Source organism: Bactrocera neohumeralis, chromosome 6 (genome assembly GCF_024586455.1).
Source record: "Bactrocera neohumeralis isolate Rockhampton chromosome 6, APGP_CSIRO_Bneo_wtdbg2-racon-allhic-juicebox.fasta_v2, whole genome shotgun sequence".
NCBI lineage: Eukaryota > Metazoa > Arthropoda > Insecta > Diptera > Tephritidae > Bactrocera > Bactrocera neohumeralis.
In genome coordinates this window covers 15,730,091-15,749,699 of record NC_065923.1, presented here as the reverse complement: position 1 = coordinate 15,749,699, position 19,609 = coordinate 15,730,091, and the positions used below count along the sequence as shown (strand labels likewise).

Below are 19,609 nucleotides of genomic sequence, written 5' to 3'. Positions count from 1 at the left end.
ACTTACGTTACAGCACTTTAATACATATATTGTAGTTGTTGCATTTGATTAGTTTGCATGTTGGCCTCTGGAGAGGACAGTGACTGATGGGTTCGCAACCACCTTGTTATTTAATATGCTCGTAAATAAAAAAAATATAATGAATGTGAAATGGAGTTGAGCGGAAAATTATAGCAAAAGTCATAGGTAACCGACAGAAAAAACCGTTAACTTGTTAGTGATATGCTTTTCAGATCAGGTTTCCAACGCACAATGAGCTTTGCAACAGCAACAGACAATCGAAACTTCTGTTGTTTTCCACAGCAGGTAGCTTTACATAACTGCAATTGATTAGACATTTTATCCAGCCAAGGATTGTCAACTCGACATCTGTCTTCAAAATTGTTTGGATAATGTTTTTTGCCACTGTACAGCATTAACTGACCCCATTGCCACGCTACGAACGGCATATTGTGAAGTTCCCTCGATATGTAGTTGGAGAACGTCAACCTAGAAGCGAAAGCGTTGGATGTCGGCCTTGGTTGGGTAGCTGTTCACAAGAAAGGGTGTGTGAGACGGGGCGTTATCGTGGTGCAACTTCCAATCGGCTGTGATGATTTGTCGGGCCCAATTCGTTGGAGTCTCTTGAGGACTTCCACGTAAAACTTAGCGTTGACGGTTTGTCCAGGAGGAACAAATTCATGGTGGGCGATGTCTAAGTTCAAAACTTTGCGCACACGAGTCACATTGTCGGTGTTTGTCGAAGTCGCAGGTCTCCCAGCACGGTTTTCTTCAGCGACCACTTTCCGGGCCTCCCAAAAAGTTCTGGTGAAGCCGAAATACACCACTTCTTGTTAAAGCAACATCTCGGTAAGCCTGCTTGATCATATCAAACGTCTCTATCGCAGATTTACCGTGTTTCACACAGAAATTAATGGCGTACCTCTGCTCTAACGAACGCTGCATTTTCGGCTTGCACCACTCACAGAAAAACGTCGCGCGAAAATGTTTGTCCTGACTCTCCAGGTGCTCGAAGACAACTGACCAGCCGCTCGTTCGTTAACTAGGAACGCCCTCTACCGAATCCAGTCGGTGCGCGTACTCTCCGAAGTACAGTTGTGGCAGAATAAAATCAGTCCTATTACTTTCCGGACAAACCCTGTAGTCTGGTCTTGTGGTGGCTGTGATATAAATCTAAAGGCAGGTAATATTGAAAATGCAGTTCAGTGTGGAGTCGCACTGCGGCCAAATACCGCACCCACTGTACGGCAGAGGTTTTAGGTCGGCCTCGAAGCCGACCATGGTGGAAATGGTATTCCTTCTACCTTACCAATTGGAACCAAATAATACTTACAAAAAGCTTGTATTATTTGGAGTGCTGATCTATGTGCTTTTAAGCACCGTGGGGTAAGGTCGTCGTCAGGTGCTCACGTAAAAAATACAACGACTGTTGCTCGATTTCGCCATGCCATAATTGGTGGTCTTATTCAAAAACCAACTGTGAGAGGACGATTCTAGTAGTAGTCAACCATACAACGTTACTAGAAGACATTGAACAATCCGCACTCCCTCCAACGCTGAAGAGGTCGACCATGAATTCCCTGAGCGGTTGGCAGTGGAGGCCGACGTCAAAATTCTTAGTTAAAAAATATTAAGCAGGCTCATTACTGTAACTTAAAAATATTTTTAAAAATTTATTAAATTTAATTTTGCATGCATTTGCAACCCTGTCTAAAATAACCAAACAGCTGTGATAATCACCGGCGACGCTGAAAACGAATTACTCGTGTTATTGTTGTTATGTGAAACGTGAATGAGTGATTATTGTAATTGAATAGCTTCTGCAATTTCATAAATACAACACGGTGTGACTAATAAGTATAAACGTTTGCATAGAAGAATAGTGCACATATTTGAATTGTAAATGCAAAACCAAAGTTTTGAAACATAAAGTTTGGCAAAATTATTAACTAAGAATTTTCACCTCTACTATGAACCTAATCATAACAATATCACGCGATTTGCATACTTTAAGATAATCACAACGAATGAAATTTATGAATTGATTTGAACAGCTTTTCAAGCGGAATGTATAGAATTGCAGCTACGAAATCCATTGTGTTGACCACTGTCGCTGTAGCTGGACGTGTTTGTTTGTATACTATTCCATTCTGCTGTACACTTTTCTTCCGGTGTGCATAGTAATCGGAACACTTTCAACATAACACGTCTAAAGTTCAATTAAATTAAAGTAATAATAGTTGGCACAAAATGGTTGCACAATCAAAGCTAAGTCAAGTCTTCAGTTATGAATCCTGGATACATGCCGTTTCTGGAGCAGCCGTAAGTGTGTTCAAAAAATGTTTACACCCCAATAGCTTTAAAATCAATTATAATTTGTATAATTTTCAGGGTGGCTGCATTGCTATGAGCACTTTCTATCCACTTGACACCGTTCGCTCGCGTTTACAACGTAAGTTGAATGTGCAAATGATATGAACTTTGCACCATTAACCACGTATGTATACGTTTGATATATGTATATTTGGTGTGAGGTGTTTGCACTGTGATAGGTTTTAGCGAAGAAAAAGTCAACTATAAGCAGATGTATTAATTTGGTAAATTTTTCAGTTGAAGATCCAGATAAAAATGGCGAGGCGCGTAGTACCATAAAAGTTATTAAAGAGATTATAACTGGCGAAGGCTTCCAGGCATTGTATCGCGGTTTGGGACCGGTTCTGCAAAGCCTGTGTATTTCAAATTTTGTATATTTTTATACATTCCACAGGTGGGTTCTACTTATTATTGCTTATAGTTCACCTCTTAATAATTATGTGTTTTTCCTAACAGCTTAAAAGCTTTAACTGCGAACAGCAAGCAACAGTCTGCTTTAAAGGATCTATTCCTAGGCACAATTGCCGGTGTTATTAATGTATTTACTACCACCCCGTTTTGGGTCGTAAACACGCGTGTTCGAATGCGTAATGTAGCAGGAACTTCAGATGATGTCAATAAACACTACAACAATTTGATTAGCGGCCTGTTGTATGTTGCTAAAACTGAAGGCATTCGCGGTCTATGGTCTGGTACTATACCGTCACTAATGCTTGTCTCGAATCCAGCTTTGCAGTTCATGATGTATGAACTATTAAAACGTAATCTAACGAAATTCACAGGCACTGAGATATCAAGTTTGGGTTTCTTCTTAATTGGTGCGCTTGCCAAAGCTTTTGCTACTGTACTCACATATCCTTTACAACTAGTCCAGACGAAACAACGTCATCGCACAAATACCACTCAAGAGAACAAAAAATCAGCTCCAGCATCAAATGACGCGAGTATGATGGCAATTATGTTGAATATACTACAACATCAAGGTTTTAAGGGTCTTTTCCGTGGTTTGGAAGCAAAAATATTACAAACCGTCTTAACGGCGGCGCTTATGTTCATGATTTATGAGAACATTTCATCCACGGTGAAAGTGTTGTTAAATAGGACACCTACAGCGCTCAAATAGATTTAAAAATATTCACTTTGTGGATATTCTTACAAGTACATATAATTTATTTATATTTTTTCTTTAATGGTGTGATTATTATTTATACATGTATATAAATTGAATTGAATGGTATAAAAGTTTAAAACAATTTTGAATTGAATATTGTGTATAAAGAGAACTTTGTTAAAAAGGCTTTTGCTGTGTTTGGGAGTTTTTTGTTATAACAAATAATTTGCTAAAAATAATGATTTTGTTGTATTTTTCGATTATAAATTAAGTAAAGATTGCTTAAAATAAGAGGTTTGTTGCTGTTGTATTTGGTTTAGCATAAAAAATTTAATATTTGAGTGCTTCTTTCCATGTGCCATATATAAATAAATAAGTTTAGAAAGACAATATCTTCAGATTATTTCGAGTATGAGGTGACAGATTTCAATTATTTGCTTTAATCAGATTTATATGGAACACATACATAATATATTGCTATTCTTGTTTATTACTTACCGACTTGTACCACAAAAAACATATTTCGATAAAATTCAGTTTAATTATCTTTAATGATACATCGCTACAAATCAGTAAGAAATTTTCTGTCATTCTTCAGTTGACGGCACATCCTTTTGAATTTTATCATCGTTAACGGTTTGTTCACTTTTTTTGTCAACTTGTTTATCATCATTTTTGGAAGCTTCCGTCAATTGCGAGCCTTTGTCTTTAGAAAGTTCCACGGAATCTGCTTCATTTTGTTTTTCGTCTTTCTCTTCATTTAGGTCTCCATCTTTGCTATTTGCCAACTCCACCAAATTATATTTCTTGTATTTCAAATAACTATCCAGCACGGATAAACAGCATAACCCCTTAATCACCTCTACAACTATAGTTTTTGCAGCATTTTTGAGATCCACACGATTTTTTATATTCTTTGATTGAACCAGCGCAGCTAGATCATGAATAACATCGTCACGTTTGACATCATTGTTATAGCGCTTGTTGAAAATAATCGCAAAGGTAGTGCCGTCTTTCAGGAAATACTTATCGAAAAGTACACCACCGGCGTTATTGATATCTGTTAAATTGGCACGACATACCACTTCAACGGGTACCAGGCGCAGTAAGAAGCGTGATTTCTGCTCACGGGTTTTCGCAACATCGCTGATAATCCGTGTTCCCAGTTCCACTGGATCTGGTAATGTAGTACGAATGAAGACGCAATTGGTTGCGCCTGTATCCACCACTTGGAAACGTTGTTTGACGGTATTTTTATTCTCCTTCGTCGACTTTGTAGCATCGATTTCTTTCTGTAAATCATCTGCTATATCACCCACATCTTCGGACTCTGGTTCTTTATCCAGGGTAGACGTGATGACATCTTTATCCTTTGGGCCATATAATTCATCGGCATAGTGGTTCAGTACGTTATATGCTTCTCGTACACAGTCCTTTTCACGGAAGTTACAGGTGGCCAGGAAACCGCGTTGACCCACTTCTAGGAACTGACGCTTATTACTTTTGAAATAATTTTTTTGCTTGAAATGGGAAAACTTTTGCTTTTTTGCTGCCGGCCCACTCATTTTTAATATATATTTATTTTAACAGAGAAAATAATATTGTTTTGGTTTTGAGAAAGGGCGGCATGTGTTTTAGCCGATAGAGCGATTTAACAAACCGCAGAGTTGCAGTTATGATAATTCTTGTACTAGAGACATAAAATATAAGACAAAAAATTTATAAGAAAAATGAATTTCTTATAATTCAATTAAACAGAATAATTCGTTAAGAAATTTTCCAGTAAACAAATGTTAACTTTTTATTTAATAAATTATTTTTACTAATACAAAAACGCTATTGCTTGGCATTTATTATTTTGTTTATTGGAATTGGCAGCTCTACGAATCACAGCCAATTTCACAATCATCCCTTTTCGTGTTCTACTTTCGTCGTCCGTTCGTCTGCTTCGTTCATTTCAATTTTGTTCGCCGATGGGAGAGGTTCATTTTTGTGGAAATACTTCGATATTGGTGGGAAATGTTTCCGGTGAAGTTTTAACAAAATGGCGGATGTACGCCAAGTAAATCTTCTCACATCCAATAGTAAATGATTAAATTTTTTGGATATAAGAACGAAAGGTATTTAATTGATGTATAATCTAATTTAAGAAATAGTTATTTCTTGAAAATTTGACAATTTGTGCACGATGTATCTCCAGAGACACAGAAATGTCTGTGCTATGGTCGCATTTTGAACGTGCTAAAGAAACAAATTTTGCTACCCATTAGCATCGTTAGGTTACACCGAAAACCATTACTGTAACCATGGAATTCCAGAGTAGGACAACTAAAATCCGAAATACCATATATTTATTAGAAAATCGATTAAGACAGGAACATAAATTTTGATTTTTTCTTTGGTTTTAGTGAAATTGTTACAAGATGTATTTATACAATTTGACATTACAAAAGGGTACCGGTGTTACCCACGCCGTACATGGGAACTTCTCTGGTGGTAAACATCAAGAGGTTATCCTTTCTCGTGGCAAATCTCTTGAATTGGTACGTCCAGATTCGAATACCGGCAAAGTACATACTGTCTTGTCAGTAGAGGTCTTTGGATGCATACGTGCGTTGATGTCATTCAGATTGACGGGTGGAACCAAAGGTGAGTGCACAGATACCAAATTTGAATATATTTTTTTGGCACGAATCCCTATTGAACTTTCATAATCAATTGAAAACTTCAATAAGACTTATATAACCGTCTAAGTGCAAAAGAAAATAGCTTGGCGTCGCATTTGATATGGTTTTGTGCCATATTGAATTGAAACTCTGAGTAACATGTTAAACTTAAAATTTTCAATATTAAGTACAGTATTATTGACAATATATATTATTTTCAGATTATATTGTTGTTGGTTCAGACTCGGGACGGATTGTCATACTTGAGTATAATCCAGCTAAGAACTCTTTAGATAAAGTTCATCAAGAGACTTTTGGAAAATCTGGATGCCGGCGCATTGTGCCGGGTCAATATTTCGCAATTGACCCTAAAGGTCGTGCTGTTATGATTGGCGCTGTAGAAAAACAAAAGTTAGCCTACATTCTTAATCGTGATACTCAAGCACGTCTTACAATTTCATCACCTTTAGAAGCACATAAGTCGAATACACTCACTTATCATATGGTAGGAGTGGATGTTGGTTTCGATAATCCTTTGTTCGCATGTTTGGAAATCGATTACGAAGAGGCCGACAACGATCCAACAGGTATACAAGAAAAAATCATATTTATACTTTTTATTTGCACTTTATAGACATGCCGGTTGAGTAGATTAAACACACAGTTGGCTTGGCAAAGTGCTATATAAATTGGCTACTAACCATTGGTATTTGTATGAAACTATTTTGCAAATACTTCACTGATATGTCGCCTACAAGTAAATATAATATATAACTTTGTTCATCAATGAAATTGAACTTTGTAAGCACTTTTTAGACATGCCAATTAAGTGGCTCAACGACTTAATTGGCTTGGCAAAGTGCTATAAAAATTTTATCGTCTGAACCATTGGTATTTGTAGCAAAATTATTTGCAAATACTTCACTGATTTGATGTTAACATTAACATATTCTTAAATGTAACAGTCATTTCGATATATGGCAGCAATTCTAAAATTATTTCTTTAACATTGCAGGTGAAGCAGCGCAACGCACACAACAAACATTAACCTTTTACGAATTGGATCTTGGTCTCAACCACGTGGTGCGCAAGTACTCTGAACCATTAGAGGAACATGCAAACTTTCTTATATCTGTTCCTGGCGGCAATGACGGTCCTTCTGGTGTACTGATTTGTTCAGAAAATTACCTCACATATAAGAATTTGGGAGACCAGCATGACATACGTTGTCCCATACCACGTCGACGCAATGATTTGGACGATCCTGATCGAGGCATGATATTCATTTGTTCTGCAACACATCGCACAAAGAGCATGTATTTCTTTTTGGTGCAAACCGAACAGGGCGATATATTTAAGGTCACACTCGAAACTGATGACGATGTGGTATCTGAGATAAAGCTCAAATATTTCGATACTGTACCGCCGGCAATTGCTATGTGCGTATTGAAAACGGGTTTCCTCTTTGTAGCTTGTGAATTTGGCAACCAGTAAGTTCAAAATAAGTGGAAACAAAAGCAAATGTCGTATAACTTGTATTTTTTTATAGTTATCTTTATCAAATTGCGCATCTCGGCGACGATGATGATGAGCCCGAATTCAGCTCAGCTATGCCACTTGAAGAGGGTGAAACATTCTTCTTTGCGCCACGTCCACTGAAAAATCTAGTTCTGGTAGATGAAATACCTTCATTTGCGCCTATAATTACGTCACAAGTAGCTGATTTGGCCAATGAAGATACACCACAATTGTATGTGTTGTGCGGTCGGGGACCACGTTCTACCATGCGTGTGCTGCGCCACGGCTTGGAAGTCAGCGAAATGGCTGTATCAGAACTGCCAGGCAACCCTAACGCTGTATGGACGGTTAAGAAACGCATTGACGGTTAGTGTTCATGCAGCATTTATATGTCATACTATAGTTATAAGAGTGAGAGTTGAAAATGCAAGTTAAATACGTGTACAACTTACGCATTGCTTGCATTTTACCTATATTTGTACAATATTTTTAATGTAAACTGGTGTATTTGATGCTTATGTATACGTAATACCATCTCCTCACCCTATGCTACCAAAAATCCATGTTCCTCACATTCTACTTTGTACACATAAGATCTTAAGTCCTTTAAGTCCTACATGCAAAAGCACCTAATTAGAAGAACATAAAAATCAAACACCAGTTCTCTTCTATTTCAGGCGGTTAACTCTTGCATTGTGTTGTGCCGGTCGGCGTGACTGTCGAGTTACTTGTGCATAAAATTATTATGAAATGATTTAATGATATACACATGCCGGTTATTAAACTGTGCGTGCGTACAATTAGTTAAATTGTCTTAAATAGCATCACAAATATAGGTAAGGCAACATTTCTTGAAATCACTGATTTTTTTTATCAGTGTAGTGTTTTAAGCTGATTTTATGAAAACATGATACAGATACTAAACAAAGCGATAAACAAAGGTTGTGCGTGCGTGTGTATGTGTGTTGGCAATGAATATAAAATGATGTTACTTATCCGTGTTTCAACTGATTTTCTTTGATTAAAACTAAGGTTATCTGATTATTCATTGTCAACAGATATATTTATATATATCTAATTATTAAAAAAAAAAAACTTAATTAAAGAAAAAGCGTTCTAACTCCGCATTTCGCAAATCTTTGGTCTTCTCTTCTAGATGAATTCGATGCTTATATAATAGTGTCGTTCGTGAATGCTACGTTGGTTTTAAGTATCGGCGAGACCGTTGAAGAGGTAACGGATAGCGGTTTCTTAGGCACAACGCCTACACTGAGCTGTTCCTCATTGGGCGATGATGCGCTGGTTCAAGTGTACCCCGATGGTATACGTCATATACGCTCCGATAAGCGTGTGAACGAATGGAAAGCGCCAGGCAAGAAATCGATCACAAAATGTGCAGTAAATCAACGCCAAGTTGTAATTACACTGTCAGGAAGGGAGCTCGTTTACTTCGAAATGGATGCGGTAAGTACATATGTTTTGTTTAAAGCATAAATTCACAAAAAATTCATTATGATGACAAAAACACCTTAAAGAACAATCGTGTTGAGACACTTTGTGTCCTGCAGTGCTGACTAAACACAAAATATAATTTATATATAATATTAGTGTAAAATGTATACTAATGCAGACATTTGTAACTTTTAGACTGGTGAGCTTAATGAATACACTGAGCGTTCGGAAATGCCCAATGAAATAATGTGCATGGCGCTGGGTCAAGTACCTGAAGGTGAGCAGCGTTCTTGGTTTTTAGCCGTCGGCTTAGCTGATAATACCGTGCGAATTATCTCACTGGATCCCAATAATTGTCTCTCGCCTTGCTCCATGCAAGCGTTGCCATCACCCGCCGAGTCGCTTTGCATTGTGGAAATGGGTCATACGGAAAATACCACGACTGGTGCAAATGATGAACCCACTGAACGTAGCGCCAACACGTCTACAAAGGGCACAATTTACTTGAATATCGGTCTAAGCAATGGTGTACTGCTGCGTACAGTACTCGATCCAGTGTCTGGCGATTTAGCTGACACGCGTACACGTTATTTAGGCTCACGTCCAGTGAAGCTCTTTCGCATACGCATGCAAGGATCTGAAGCTGTGCTTGCCATGTCCAGTCGTACTTGGCTTTCGTATTATCACCAAAATCGTTTCCATTTAACGCCGTTGTCGTATGAAACATTGGAGTATGCTTCGGGTTTCTCCAGTGAACAGTGTAGCGAAGGTATTGTGGCCATTTCAACGAATACTTTGCGTATTTTGGCTTTGGAAAAGTTAGGCGCCGTTTTTAATCAAGTATCATTTCCTCTCGAATACACGCCACGCGCCTTTGCAATCCATCCCGACACTGGAAGGATGATTATTGCCGAGACCGATCACAATGCGTACACAGATGAGACGAAGAATGCGCGTAAACAGCAAATGGCGGAAGAAATGCGCATGGCAGCGGGCGATGAGGAACGCGAGTTGGCCAACGAAATGGCGAATGCATTTATCAATGAAATTTTGCCCGAAGAAACATTCTCTTCACCGAAAGCTGGTCTGGGTTTGTGGGCTTCACAGATACGCGGCTTAGACCCCATACATGGTCATACGTTATTTAAAATACCATTCGTGCAAAATGAGGCGATCATGTCCATGTGCGTACTCAAATTCAATATCGCTGCCGACGGTCGGTACTACCTGGCAGTAGGTGTGGCCAAAGAATTGCAGTTAAATCCGCGCATAACAAATGGCGGCTGCATTGACATCTACAAAATTGATCCGACCTGTTCGAATATTGAGTTTATGCATCGCACTGAAATCGAGGAAGTACCAGGCGCTTTGGCTGGTTTCCAGGGTCGTCTATTGGCTGGCTGCGGACGTATTTTGCGTATTTATGATTTGGGCAAGAAAAAGCTGCTCAGAAAATGCGAGAACAAACACATTCCCTATCAGATTGTCAACATACAGGCGATGGGACATCGTGTCTACGTCTCAGATGTACAGGAGTCCGTCTTCTTTATACGCTATAAGCGCGCAGAAAATCAGCTGATTATATTCGCTGACGACACGCATCCACGTTGGGTAACGGCCACAACTTTACTGGATTATGACACGATTGCCATTGCCGATAAATTCGGAAATATGAGCGTGCAGCGTCTGCCGCATTCGGTCACCGATGATGTGGACGAAGATCCAACTGGCACAAAATCGTTGTGGGATCGTGGCCTGCTATCTGGCGCTTCCCAAAAGTCGGAGAATATTTCTTCTTTCCATGTGGGCGAAATTATCATGTCCTTGCAGAAAGCCACTTTAATACCCGGTGGTTCCGAGGCATTAATATACGCCACGCTCAGCGGTACTGTCGGCGCGTTTGTACCATTTACCAGTCGTGAAGATTTTGACTTCTTTCAACATTTGGAAATGCATATGCGTAATGAGAATCCACCGCTATGTGGCCGCGATCATTTGAGCTACCGCAGTTCGTACTACACCGTGAAGAATGTGCTGGATGGTGACTTGTGTGAGCAATATTTGTCTATTGATCCGGCCAAGCAAAAGAGCATTGCCGGCGATATGTTCCGCACGCCGAATCAAATTTGCAAAAAGCTGGAGGACATACGTACACGCTACGCTTTCTAAGGTGAGTTGTTGTGCAGAAAGTGCCTTTACATATTTTTTATGTGATGATCATTGTTCTAAAGTCACATATGTTAGAACCTGAAATCTTTTGATTGCAACAATCCGAACTTACAGCTGATTTTTTTTTAAAGAGCATACTTTACTTAACTTTATTTTTCAAGGTTGCTTATATTTTTTATTTTTCTCTTTTACAGCTTTTTACTTCATTTTCGCTGGTACTGTGGTAATAAAGGATTTTCTTATTTTTAATAGAGGTAAGAATTCCAACGTAGCAACGTTTTTGTTAGCAAATATATTTATTTGGTAAGAGATTTGTGTGCGTTTTATGATGACGAGAATTACCTTGGGACACCTTTGAAACCTGTGATTATTGTAAATTTTTATTCCTGATATTTTCAAACCTCTTACATAATGGAATAATTCTTTTCAAAGTTATTAATTGGTGTCTTCTGTTTTTTTACAGATAAGTGGCGTACTATTAAGATTCATCATTCATGCGACATTTAATTGGCGTTTATAAGGTTAGTATAATTAACGTTTTTTAGGTTATATAAAAAATAATGAACTTTAATGATGACCAATTACCTTGGGACACCTATGAGAATATTTGATTAATAAGGATTATTATTATTACCACTGATTTTTGTATTATTTTTAACAATATATTTATTTGACGAAGTATTGCTGAGTTTAAAAACGTGTTTTTTTTTTCTTTTGCAGTTTAATTGGCTCTAATGTATACTACATATAAGGACACTGCTGAGATTGTTCAAAGGTTAATATTATCTTATTATTATTTTATGCATTTTCAACTTCTTATTGATGATCCAAATATGTTAGACTTATGAATTTATTTGATTAAAATTTTTTTACTGATTTTTTATTGCACTATAATTCAAGTGTTGCTTACTTATGTGCAAAATTATTAACGCAGTTTTTATTTCCTCTTGTTTTATTACAGATCTCAACAGTATTTTGTAAATTTTTATTGAAAAACAACCACTCATGACTGCCCATTTCAAGATGAAAAATATTAATATAATAAATATTTATAGGTTAAGTTCGCTTGCTTATTACTAGTGAAGCATTTATATTTATGTTTAGTATGTATAATCTACGTGTGTATGTTAGAAGCGACTGAACAACCTATTAACTTATCATAAAAATATATACATATACATATAAAAAAAATTTAAAACTTAAAAACCGAGTTTTATTGAAAATCAAAACTTTGAACATTAGGTAGCCGAATTTCTCGAAGGCCTTGATATTTTATAGTTTTACTCGAAGGTATTGAGAAGTTCTGTTACCGATATTTCAAGTCTTAGAATATTATGATTTGAAATTTCCGACCATACTACTATCGTTGGGTCTTGGTAAAGGAAACTAACCTGTAATACCAGACCAGGAACTTGGGAGCATTCATAAAACCTATTTGGACAAAATTTCCGTTTCCAAATAATTTGAGAGCTTTAGTGAAAAGATGGCGGATTTATATAAAGCCAGTACACAAAGAACGAGGAGGGTAAAACGCCCCAGGCCCGGTGCTCTACAATATTTTTTTGCACAACTCACTAGAATTGCTGAATCATTGCTGGGCCCGATTTTCTCCTACGTCCCTACTAAGACAAACAAATTTCGAAATGGTGCTGCAAGGAAATTTGAAAGTAATCGCTCCGGTTTAATTCGAAACACGCAAATAATAAAAAAATTTATTTAAAAAAAGAGAAAATAAAAGTTTATTTTGTTAGCCAAATACATATTTTTCAAAAAAAATCTCCCATATCCCTATCTCAGCAGATATTTATCTAAAATCGACTCCTAAAATTCGGAGTAGAATTATCTAGCCATTTTACCAGCACTTGTTGAAAGTGCAAAGCAACCCTGTCATTAACCAGGTGATTTTAGAAACTTTGTGCACTGCGTAAATAAACATTCTTATCATAACAATTTGTGCGCAATACCCTGAATTTTCAATAAATACTGCTATAAACACAAAATAATGGATTATGCTCCATTAAATTTGGTAAGAATATTAAATAAAATCACCAATATGCATATATTTCACATAAAATGTATTTCCAGGCACATTTTCATGAGCGTCGCGCTAATCGCTTTCTCAATCGCCATCGCTACGACGATGCATATAAGGCAATAGAAACCTCGTTGATATATCTACAAGACGCATTTAAATCGGCGTTGATGCCAAAATCCGTTGAATTGCTGAATACACAAAAATGGGAATATCAGAGAAAGTTAAGTCAAATACAAATGCATAAGCAAGAGCATGAAAGTTTGAAGCACAAAGAGATTGTGCCACTATCGGCCACAACAACAAACACACCACCCGTATTATTATTCAGAACAGACAGCAATCTGACTGCACAATCCGTAGCCAAATCCATTGATCGGACAGTACGAGAATTCGACACTAAACTCAACATATCACCAATGAAGCGCACAAACAGCAGAGAAAACAAAGACTATCGCAGTGCAAATGCTAGTGCTGAAGGGCATGGTGGCACACCCAAAGGGTTTGTGAAGGCAATTGCACCAATTGCACAGTCACCATATGAACGGGATGCAGGCAGACCAGCTTTTTACATCACCGATAGCGATGAGATACCCTCGCTAACACCGCTCGAATTACCTTCTTTTGAATATCATTCCTACACCTCAACTCCACCTTTGACTGATTTAAGCGCGAATTTCAATAAATAATAGTTAATATTAGTTTCAAATATATGACGATCTCTTGCGAATGGCAATATCCCGACAGCATATGTATTACATGTATCAAACAAATATACAATATTGTAAGTTTAATTCATTAAAGTATTATAAAAAAAATTATATTGCTAAATATTTTTATTTCGCTAACAACCCCTGAAGTAAGGCTTCCATGTCGGTTTCCGTTTCGACATTCTTTAATAACAACAGTACCTGCGCTTCCATTTCATTCAACAAAGTTGGCTTACTGTATGTTATAATCAGTGTGTTGTACTGATGGTGCGTGCTAATATTTGCTTGCGACGGAAGCAGATTACAACGGTCCAATTCAGGTACTGAGATTACTTTGTAATACTTCTTATTTGTAGTACGAACAACAATCGCACGTTTATCAGGTTCTGCTGTAACTTGGTATACTTGAATTGGATATGGTAAATTACGTATGCGCCATTCTATGTTCTTCTTGGTGATACGTTTGGAAATCACAGGAGATGAGTTACTTTCCAGAAGCGTGAAATCATTGTTTATACTCGAGTTGTCTGCATCGCCACCGCCAAGGCCCTGATTAATTTGGCGTGGTGTTTCTCCCAATTCGACTTCCCACTCGGGTTCCCCCATTAGTTGCTTGCACTTACGCCACGCTCTTCGTTGCACAATGCCTGTCTCCATGCTATATTCTTCAGCCATTTGCTGGCCATCAGGAAATTTATAGTGTATTTTGCGGCAGTGGCCACTAATCATTGAATGCTTTTCAGCACTACGTAAGTAGTTAAGCCAATTTTCGTAGGACATTTTGCCTTTAAACTAACTTCGATATATATCTTTTTTGAATTATGAGTGGCGGAAATTATTTAACTTGACAATATTTATGATAATTGTTATTTTCGAAGTGTTTGATCGAAGTAAATACGTTGCTATCAGCGCACGTTTTGTTTTGAAGCGGTTCCGCGTGCTGCCACGTTAATAATAAGTTTCCAAACAAAAACCAATGATATATAGAAATAAATAAATATATGTTTTTTATAAATTATAAATGCATTCCGCGTAATTATTAATTTTATTTTATGATTATTTATTATAAATTTAAAAAAAAATTGTTTATTTAGTAAAAGACTATGCGATTGCATGCAACCCTGCTACATACAAAGTAGTAACACGAATATTTGCCGGTAATTTTTAATTGTCCTGCTCGCACTCATTAAATTGGGTTTTAATTTGATATTAAAGTGAGTACGCTAATATACCCATGGAAATACACATCATCGACTGAATTTGACCGAACTTCAATCAAAGCAGCGACAAACGCAGTAGCAGCGCAGTTCTATATTTTCACAAATTTCAATCTATAAAAAGTAAGAAATTTAAATTACTAGGGTAATAAGCTAAAAATAGTACAAAAGACAAGGCACGAAACATAAAACATAAAGAGTTTTAAATTATATTGTTTTGTTTTTATTTTCGCCGAAATTATTACAGCTCATCAGAATTGCAGAAGGAAAGTTGTTCCAGAAACCTAGTATTTTGTAAAACGCAGCAAATATGAGTCTTGTCTGGACTTTGATTGCTACATTTCTGTACGCAGAAATTGTCGTAGTTCTTCTCTTGGTTTTGCCTATAGCCAGTCCATACAAATGGAACCGACTCTTCAAATCGAAGTTTCTAGCGATGCTGGCACAGCAGGCGCATCTGTACTTCTTCCTCATTATGGGTGTATTAATTTTATTCCTATTGGATGCTATACGTGAAATGAGGAAGTATTCGTCCCATGAAGCTGGCGGTCACGAACATCTTAATGTCGAAATGCAGCACAGCATGCGTCTCTTCCGTGCACAACGCAACTTTTACATTTCTGGTTTTGCAATTTTCCTTGTGTTAGTCATACGTCGTCTGGTTACGTTGATCTCTGCGCAAGCAAACTTGTTGGCTCAAAGTGAAGCTTCAATGAAGCAGGCACAAAGTGCCACCGCAGCTGCCCGCACATTGATGGCTGAAAAGAGCACAGAGAAGGCGAAGGAAGCCACTGAGGATAGTACACTCACTGAGGTAAGTGACGTCTTATCAAATTGTTTGTTGTTTTATTGGTTCAATTTGTTATTGATTTTGGCTTGGGCTGTACAAAAAAAGAGTTCTTGTACCGAAAAGTGTGCATCAGACAATCTTTTGGATTTTTACCTGAGTAATATATTTTTGAATATATTTTTCACATACTCAGTTTAGTTATAGATGTTTGTAACTTGGAAAAAGCTTGCACAAATTTATTTACTAATCTCCGGCTCTCTATATAAATTACATATTGACATTTTGTCAAGCGACTCTATGGATGTATAGTAAAAAAAAGTTTTTTAACGCTTCCATTGCTTGTATAAAAAACGCATTCGCTAATATTTTTCTATTCACTTCAAGAATATAATTCTTTCGTCTATTCCTTTCGTCGTTTACTCTCACCGGGCAAAATGCACAGATATTAAAGTTGCGGAGACGTGTACAAGGACTCAGTGCCAGCCTCAGCTAAATATTAAAAAAAAAAAAACAAGTTTGCTCGCATAAATCACATAAAATAGTATATTTAAAGGAACATTGTATTGTAAATTCCAAGACAAACACACATAGTGTGGACCTTAGCTTTTCTTAGAAAAGAACAAATATGTTAAAAATTATATCACTTTCAGCTCAATGAATTGCGTAAGAAAGTACAAGAACTCACATCTGACTTGAATCGTGAGAAGAAGGATAAAGAAGCTTTAAAATCACAAGCAGAAAGCTTAAACAAGGAGTACGACAGACTTACCGATGAGTACAGCAAATTGCAGAAGAAGATTACCATCAGCGACAGTAGCAGCGGCAAAGGTGGTGAGAAAGATGATTAAACGAACTAAGAAATCAGTACTCGGTACAGAAATATTTATAACTTAACCATTATAAATATATTTTTGCCACCGTGGTACATGTGCTGCAGATGACACGTTTTAAGCACTGTCGTTAACATCTCAAAGAGACTTGAAGTTTGAACTTGTTAAAATGAAAAGTGATGAGTTTATCTAAATCGAAAAGAATTATCTTAAATAATGTGGATTTATAATAATAGTATATATCAATATTCATATGTACATTAAAAATAACAAAGGACTAATATTTTTAAAGATCAAAATGTTTCTTCTAATTGCTTTGTAGTTCTCTTAAGAATTTATTTTTAGCGTGTTGGTTAATATTTTCTCACATATATATAAACGTATTATTTCCTTTTGTATACATAAATTATGAATTATTAATAAATGCATGTATGCTTGAATTGACATACAAAATTTGCGCCTATTTAGTCAATTAATTATGTTATTTCTCCATGTGCTTAATGACATTTACCCTATTGCAAAAGATTTTTGTGAATGTCATGGAAACCTCCGCTGGTGTGTATCATTTACTATGCGAAATGAACATAAGCACATACACACATATAAGAAAGCTGTTGTGATGATGATTCATTTTTGTTTGATTCGTTTATTAGTACACATCAGCTAACGATGGCATTTAGAATATGCGTGTACATTTAATATTTGAGAAGCGGCTTTAGACATCTTGACTAGTTTTTAATACCTAGATTTTTTTGTTAGAATTCCTTTATCAAATGACTGCTATCTTAATAATTTCATTATTAAAAGATTTTTGCTTTGTATATCATTTGTTATACACAAATAATTTTAAAGTTTAAACTAGGAATATATCTGATAAGCAAGTACACAAAAACACACAATAATAAAATTGCTATCAAATGTAATTACGCTGTTAGTGTACTTTGATAAAGGCGACAATAATTATCGCTTTTTTTCTTTGGACAATGGCTATTCGTTAATTGATTTTAGTCATAAATATTTATTAAGTATATAACGGCACTTAAAGTGATTTACATACAAACTTTATTTCATTTAGTTCTCAAATAAAACATACTTAATTCATGACCACCAAAAACTGACCGAAAAGCTCTCGCTTTCGGCACGCACATAATGCCACCACTTCGGCGGTATATAAAGACAATCACCAGCTTGCAAAGTAACATTATAAAAGGTTGCTTTCACCGCCAACGGAAATTTTTCGAAGTCTAACTGCGCTGCATCCAATTGCGAGGTATTACAAAGCATTTCCGAATCGTGTGCATAAAGATTCGGTGTATCTGCTGGTGCTGCCAAGATTATATGCTTTCTACCAAACACTTGGCACAATAAATTGTGTTCGGGATCATAATGTAACGGTGATATGGTATTCTTAGGACCCAACCACGCTTTTATGGACACGTGCGCAGGACTTTCGGAACCACTCGTACGCAAGATACAATAGTCCGGTATGCGTATATCGGCTTTAAGCGCAGGTATTTGATCGAACAACTCGTGCTGTGCTAAATATTCGATTTCATTGTCAGTGTTTGTGAATTGACGATGGAGAAAGTCACGTATTTTCACTAACTGCTGTGACCATTCATCGGTGGTGTAATTAGAACCAATTTCAATAGGCACTGTGCGATTACCCGCCAGTTTGTGTATGTAATTAAGATCACGCCACTTTTGCAAAGCCGGCCAATGCGTTATCGTGTTGAGTAGCAATGCGGGACGTTCAGTTGTGAAACATTCTGTGCGAAAATCCTCTATTGAGGGACAGTCTAAAACTGGTATGTCGCATTTAAGTTGTTGCCGCTTGAGTGTATCGATGATTGGTAGTGGTGTCTGAGTGTTTTCTTCTTTAAAATAATAAAGAATGTTGTTTTTTTGTCTTATCGTTTACAAAGTTTAAGCTTACCTAAAGCTTCACTAATGTAGTTTGTTAGTTGGATTTGGAACTCGTCACTTCCTTCATACAATCCTTGTGTGCAGCCAATCAGTATAGCCTCGTCGAGCACTTCGGCACAACGCATTAATTGTTTTTGGGAAACACTTTCGCAAAGCAAATAGAATATCTTTTAAACATAATTTCAACAATGCTGCTCTTAAAACCATTTCACTTACTTTAAAATAATTGGATAAAGCATAAATTTTACGCACTTCCAATGGCACTGCACTGAAGTGCCCAGTGTGTATGCGTTCCCAGCATTTCTCCGCTAAACTACAGACCAAGTAGTACACTTCCTCGTTGTATTCATATGTTTTTGAGTTTGCATTTTCAACGTCTGTTGCGGCCAAGCCAAGTATGTAATTTGCTTCAGGCTCATTTTCCAATATAATTTTAATTTCTTTGTATTTTGGCAAATATTTATAAACTTCAGTGCGTTCCTCCATTTGTTTACTATTTTTACACAACTCTCCACAGTTTTTTCTCCACATCTTTTTTATTTGATAGTGGAGAGACAGCTGTTTGCTCTGTGCTGCCGGAGTATTTATTTTATAAGGAATTTAACACAATTGTACCGGACTGAGTGAAATCAAATGATTTTAATGTATTTTACAGAAATTATATAAAATAAATTAAAATAATAAAATACATTTAAATTAGTATCACTCATTCATATCAAAAATTTTAAGTGATTAGATTAAATTTAATCTTTTCACTAATCTATACAGGCCTCACTGTTGGAGATTTATAAAACTAAATCAGAGTCGCACAGGGA

General features: G+C 36.7%; 7 protein-coding genes across 9 annotated transcripts; 4 read left to right on the top strand and 3 right to left on the bottom strand.

The window, feature by feature from the left end:
- The first annotated feature begins 1,762 nt into the window (after window positions 1-1,762).
- On the top strand, window positions 1,763-3,623 carry LOC126761766 (peroxisomal membrane protein PMP34). Its single transcript, XM_050478146.1, has 4 exons — window positions 1,763-2,322; window positions 2,392-2,452; window positions 2,611-2,767; window positions 2,830-3,623. The coding sequence occupies exons 1-4, from the start codon at window positions 2,251-2,253 to the stop codon at window positions 3,494-3,496; spliced, it is 957 nt and encodes a 318-aa protein (XP_050334103.1). The 5' UTR covers window positions 1,763-2,250; the 3' UTR covers window positions 3,497-3,623.
- Window positions 3,624-4,016: 393 nt separating this feature from the next.
- Window positions 4,017-5,136, bottom strand: LOC126761765 (THUMP domain-containing protein 1 homolog). Its single transcript, XM_050478145.1, has one exon. The coding sequence runs from the start codon at window positions 5,047-5,049 to the stop codon at window positions 4,072-4,074; it is 978 nt and encodes a 325-aa protein (XP_050334102.1). The 5' UTR covers window positions 5,050-5,136; the 3' UTR covers window positions 4,017-4,071.
- Window positions 5,137-5,443: 307 nt separating this feature from the next.
- LOC126763772 (splicing factor 3B subunit 3) lies at window positions 5,444-12,495 on the top strand. 2 transcript variants are annotated; one of them, XM_050481550.1, is made up of 11 exons: window positions 5,444-5,604; window positions 5,893-6,133; window positions 6,372-6,737; window positions 7,166-7,640; window positions 7,700-8,034; window positions 8,825-9,132; window positions 9,316-11,290; window positions 11,484-11,543; window positions 11,753-11,810; window positions 12,010-12,064; window positions 12,251-12,495. In XM_050481550.1, exons 2-7 carry the CDS (start codon window positions 5,908-5,910, stop codon window positions 11,287-11,289), a joined length of 3,684 nt encoding a protein of 1,227 aa, XP_050337507.1. In that variant the 5' UTR covers window positions 5,444-5,604; window positions 5,893-5,907; the 3' UTR covers window position 11,290; window positions 11,484-11,543; window positions 11,753-11,810; window positions 12,010-12,064; window positions 12,251-12,495. The 2 variants fall into 2 exon arrangements, with proteins under 2 accessions (XP_050337507.1, XP_050337509.1); XM_050481552.1 differs by lacking the exon at window positions 12,010-12,064.
- Window positions 12,496-13,175: 680 nt separating this feature from the next.
- Window positions 13,176-14,142, top strand: LOC126763773 (uncharacterized). Its single transcript, XM_050481553.1, has 2 exons — window positions 13,176-13,315; window positions 13,375-14,142. Exons 1-2 carry the CDS (start codon window positions 13,292-13,294, stop codon window positions 14,008-14,010), a joined length of 660 nt encoding a protein of 219 aa, XP_050337510.1. The 5' UTR covers window positions 13,176-13,291; the 3' UTR covers window positions 14,011-14,142.
- Window positions 14,020-14,970, bottom strand: LOC126763774 (protein DPCD). Its single transcript, XM_050481554.1, has one exon. It carries the CDS (start codon window positions 14,809-14,811, stop codon window positions 14,158-14,160), a length of 654 nt encoding a protein of 217 aa, XP_050337511.1. The 5' UTR covers window positions 14,812-14,970; the 3' UTR covers window positions 14,020-14,157.
- A 284-nt stretch (window positions 14,971-15,254) lies between these two features.
- On the top strand, window positions 15,255-17,340 carry LOC126761553 (B-cell receptor-associated protein 31). The gene is made up of 3 exons (XM_050477855.1): window positions 15,255-15,371; window positions 15,496-16,062; window positions 16,689-17,340. Exons 2-3 carry the CDS (start codon window positions 15,559-15,561, stop codon window positions 16,884-16,886), a joined length of 702 nt encoding a protein of 233 aa, XP_050333812.1. The 5' UTR covers window positions 15,255-15,371; window positions 15,496-15,558; the 3' UTR covers window positions 16,887-17,340.
- Window positions 17,341-17,866: 526 nt separating this feature from the next.
- On the bottom strand, window positions 17,867-19,320 carry LOC126761552 (bifunctional peptidase and arginyl-hydroxylase JMJD5). Of its 2 annotated transcripts, none has more exons than XM_050477853.1 (3): window positions 19,011-19,320; window positions 18,805-18,961; window positions 17,867-18,742 (listed from the first exon to the last, which is right to left on the bottom strand). In XM_050477853.1, exons 1-3 carry the CDS (start codon window positions 19,278-19,280, stop codon window positions 17,967-17,969), a joined length of 1,203 nt encoding a protein of 400 aa, XP_050333810.1. In that variant the 5' UTR covers window positions 19,281-19,320; the 3' UTR covers window positions 17,867-17,966. The 2 variants fall into 2 exon arrangements, with proteins under 2 accessions (XP_050333810.1, XP_050333809.1); XM_050477852.1 differs by having other exon boundaries at window positions 17,867-18,745; window positions 19,011-19,319.
- Window positions 19,321-19,609: the final 289 nt, after the last annotated feature.

Excerpts from the sequence above, each read along its gene's own strand:
- LOC126761766 (XM_050478146.1), top strand. The coding sequence starts at position 2,251 with ATGGTTGCACAATCAAAGCTAAGTCAAGTCTTCAGTTATGAATCCTGG. Across the intron at positions 2,453-2,610 it reads CGTTCGCTCGCGTTTACAAC|TTGAAGATCCAGATAAAAAT; the intron begins GTAAGTTGAATG and ends TAAATTTTTCAG. Across the intron at positions 2,768-2,829 it reads TATTTTTATACATTCCACAG|CTTAAAAGCTTTAACTGCGA; the intron begins GTGGGTTCTACT and ends TTTTCCTAACAG.
- LOC126763774 (XM_050481554.1), bottom strand. The coding sequence starts at position 14,811 with ATGTCCTACGAAAATTGGCTTAACTACTTACGTAGTGCTGAAAAGCAT.
- LOC126761552 (XM_050477852.1), bottom strand. The coding sequence starts at position 19,280 with ATGGAGGAACGCACTGAAGTTTATAAATATTTGCCAAAATACAAAGAA. Across the intron at positions 18,962-19,010 it reads CTTTATCCAATTATTTTAAA|ATATTCTATTTGCTTTGCGA; the intron begins GTAAGTGAAATG and ends TATGTTTAAAAG. Across the intron at positions 18,746-18,804 it reads CTACATTAGTGAAGCTTTAG|AAGAAAACACTCAGACACCA; the intron begins GTAAGCTTAAAC and ends ATTATTTTAAAG.
- LOC126761765 (XM_050478145.1), bottom strand. The coding sequence starts at position 5,049 with ATGAGTGGGCCGGCAGCAAAAAAGCAAAAGTTTTCCCATTTCAAGCAA.
- LOC126763772 (XM_050481552.1), top strand. The coding sequence starts at position 5,908 with ATGTATTTATACAATTTGACATTACAAAAGGGTACCGGTGTTACCCAC. Across the intron at positions 6,134-6,371 it reads ATTGACGGGTGGAACCAAAG|ATTATATTGTTGTTGGTTCA; the intron begins GTGAGTGCACAG and ends TATTATTTTCAG. Across the intron at positions 8,035-8,824 it reads GGTTAAGAAACGCATTGACG|ATGAATTCGATGCTTATATA; the intron begins GTTAGTGTTCAT and ends CTTCTCTTCTAG.
- LOC126761553 (XM_050477855.1), top strand. The coding sequence starts at position 15,559 with ATGAGTCTTGTCTGGACTTTGATTGCTACATTTCTGTACGCAGAAATT. Across the intron at positions 16,063-16,688 it reads AGGATAGTACACTCACTGAG|CTCAATGAATTGCGTAAGAA; the intron begins GTAAGTGACGTC and ends TATCACTTTCAG.
- LOC126763773 (XM_050481553.1), top strand. The coding sequence starts at position 13,292 with ATGGATTATGCTCCATTAAATTTG. Across the intron at positions 13,316-13,374 it reads ATTATGCTCCATTAAATTTG|GCACATTTTCATGAGCGTCG; the intron begins GTAAGAATATTA and ends ATGTATTTCCAG.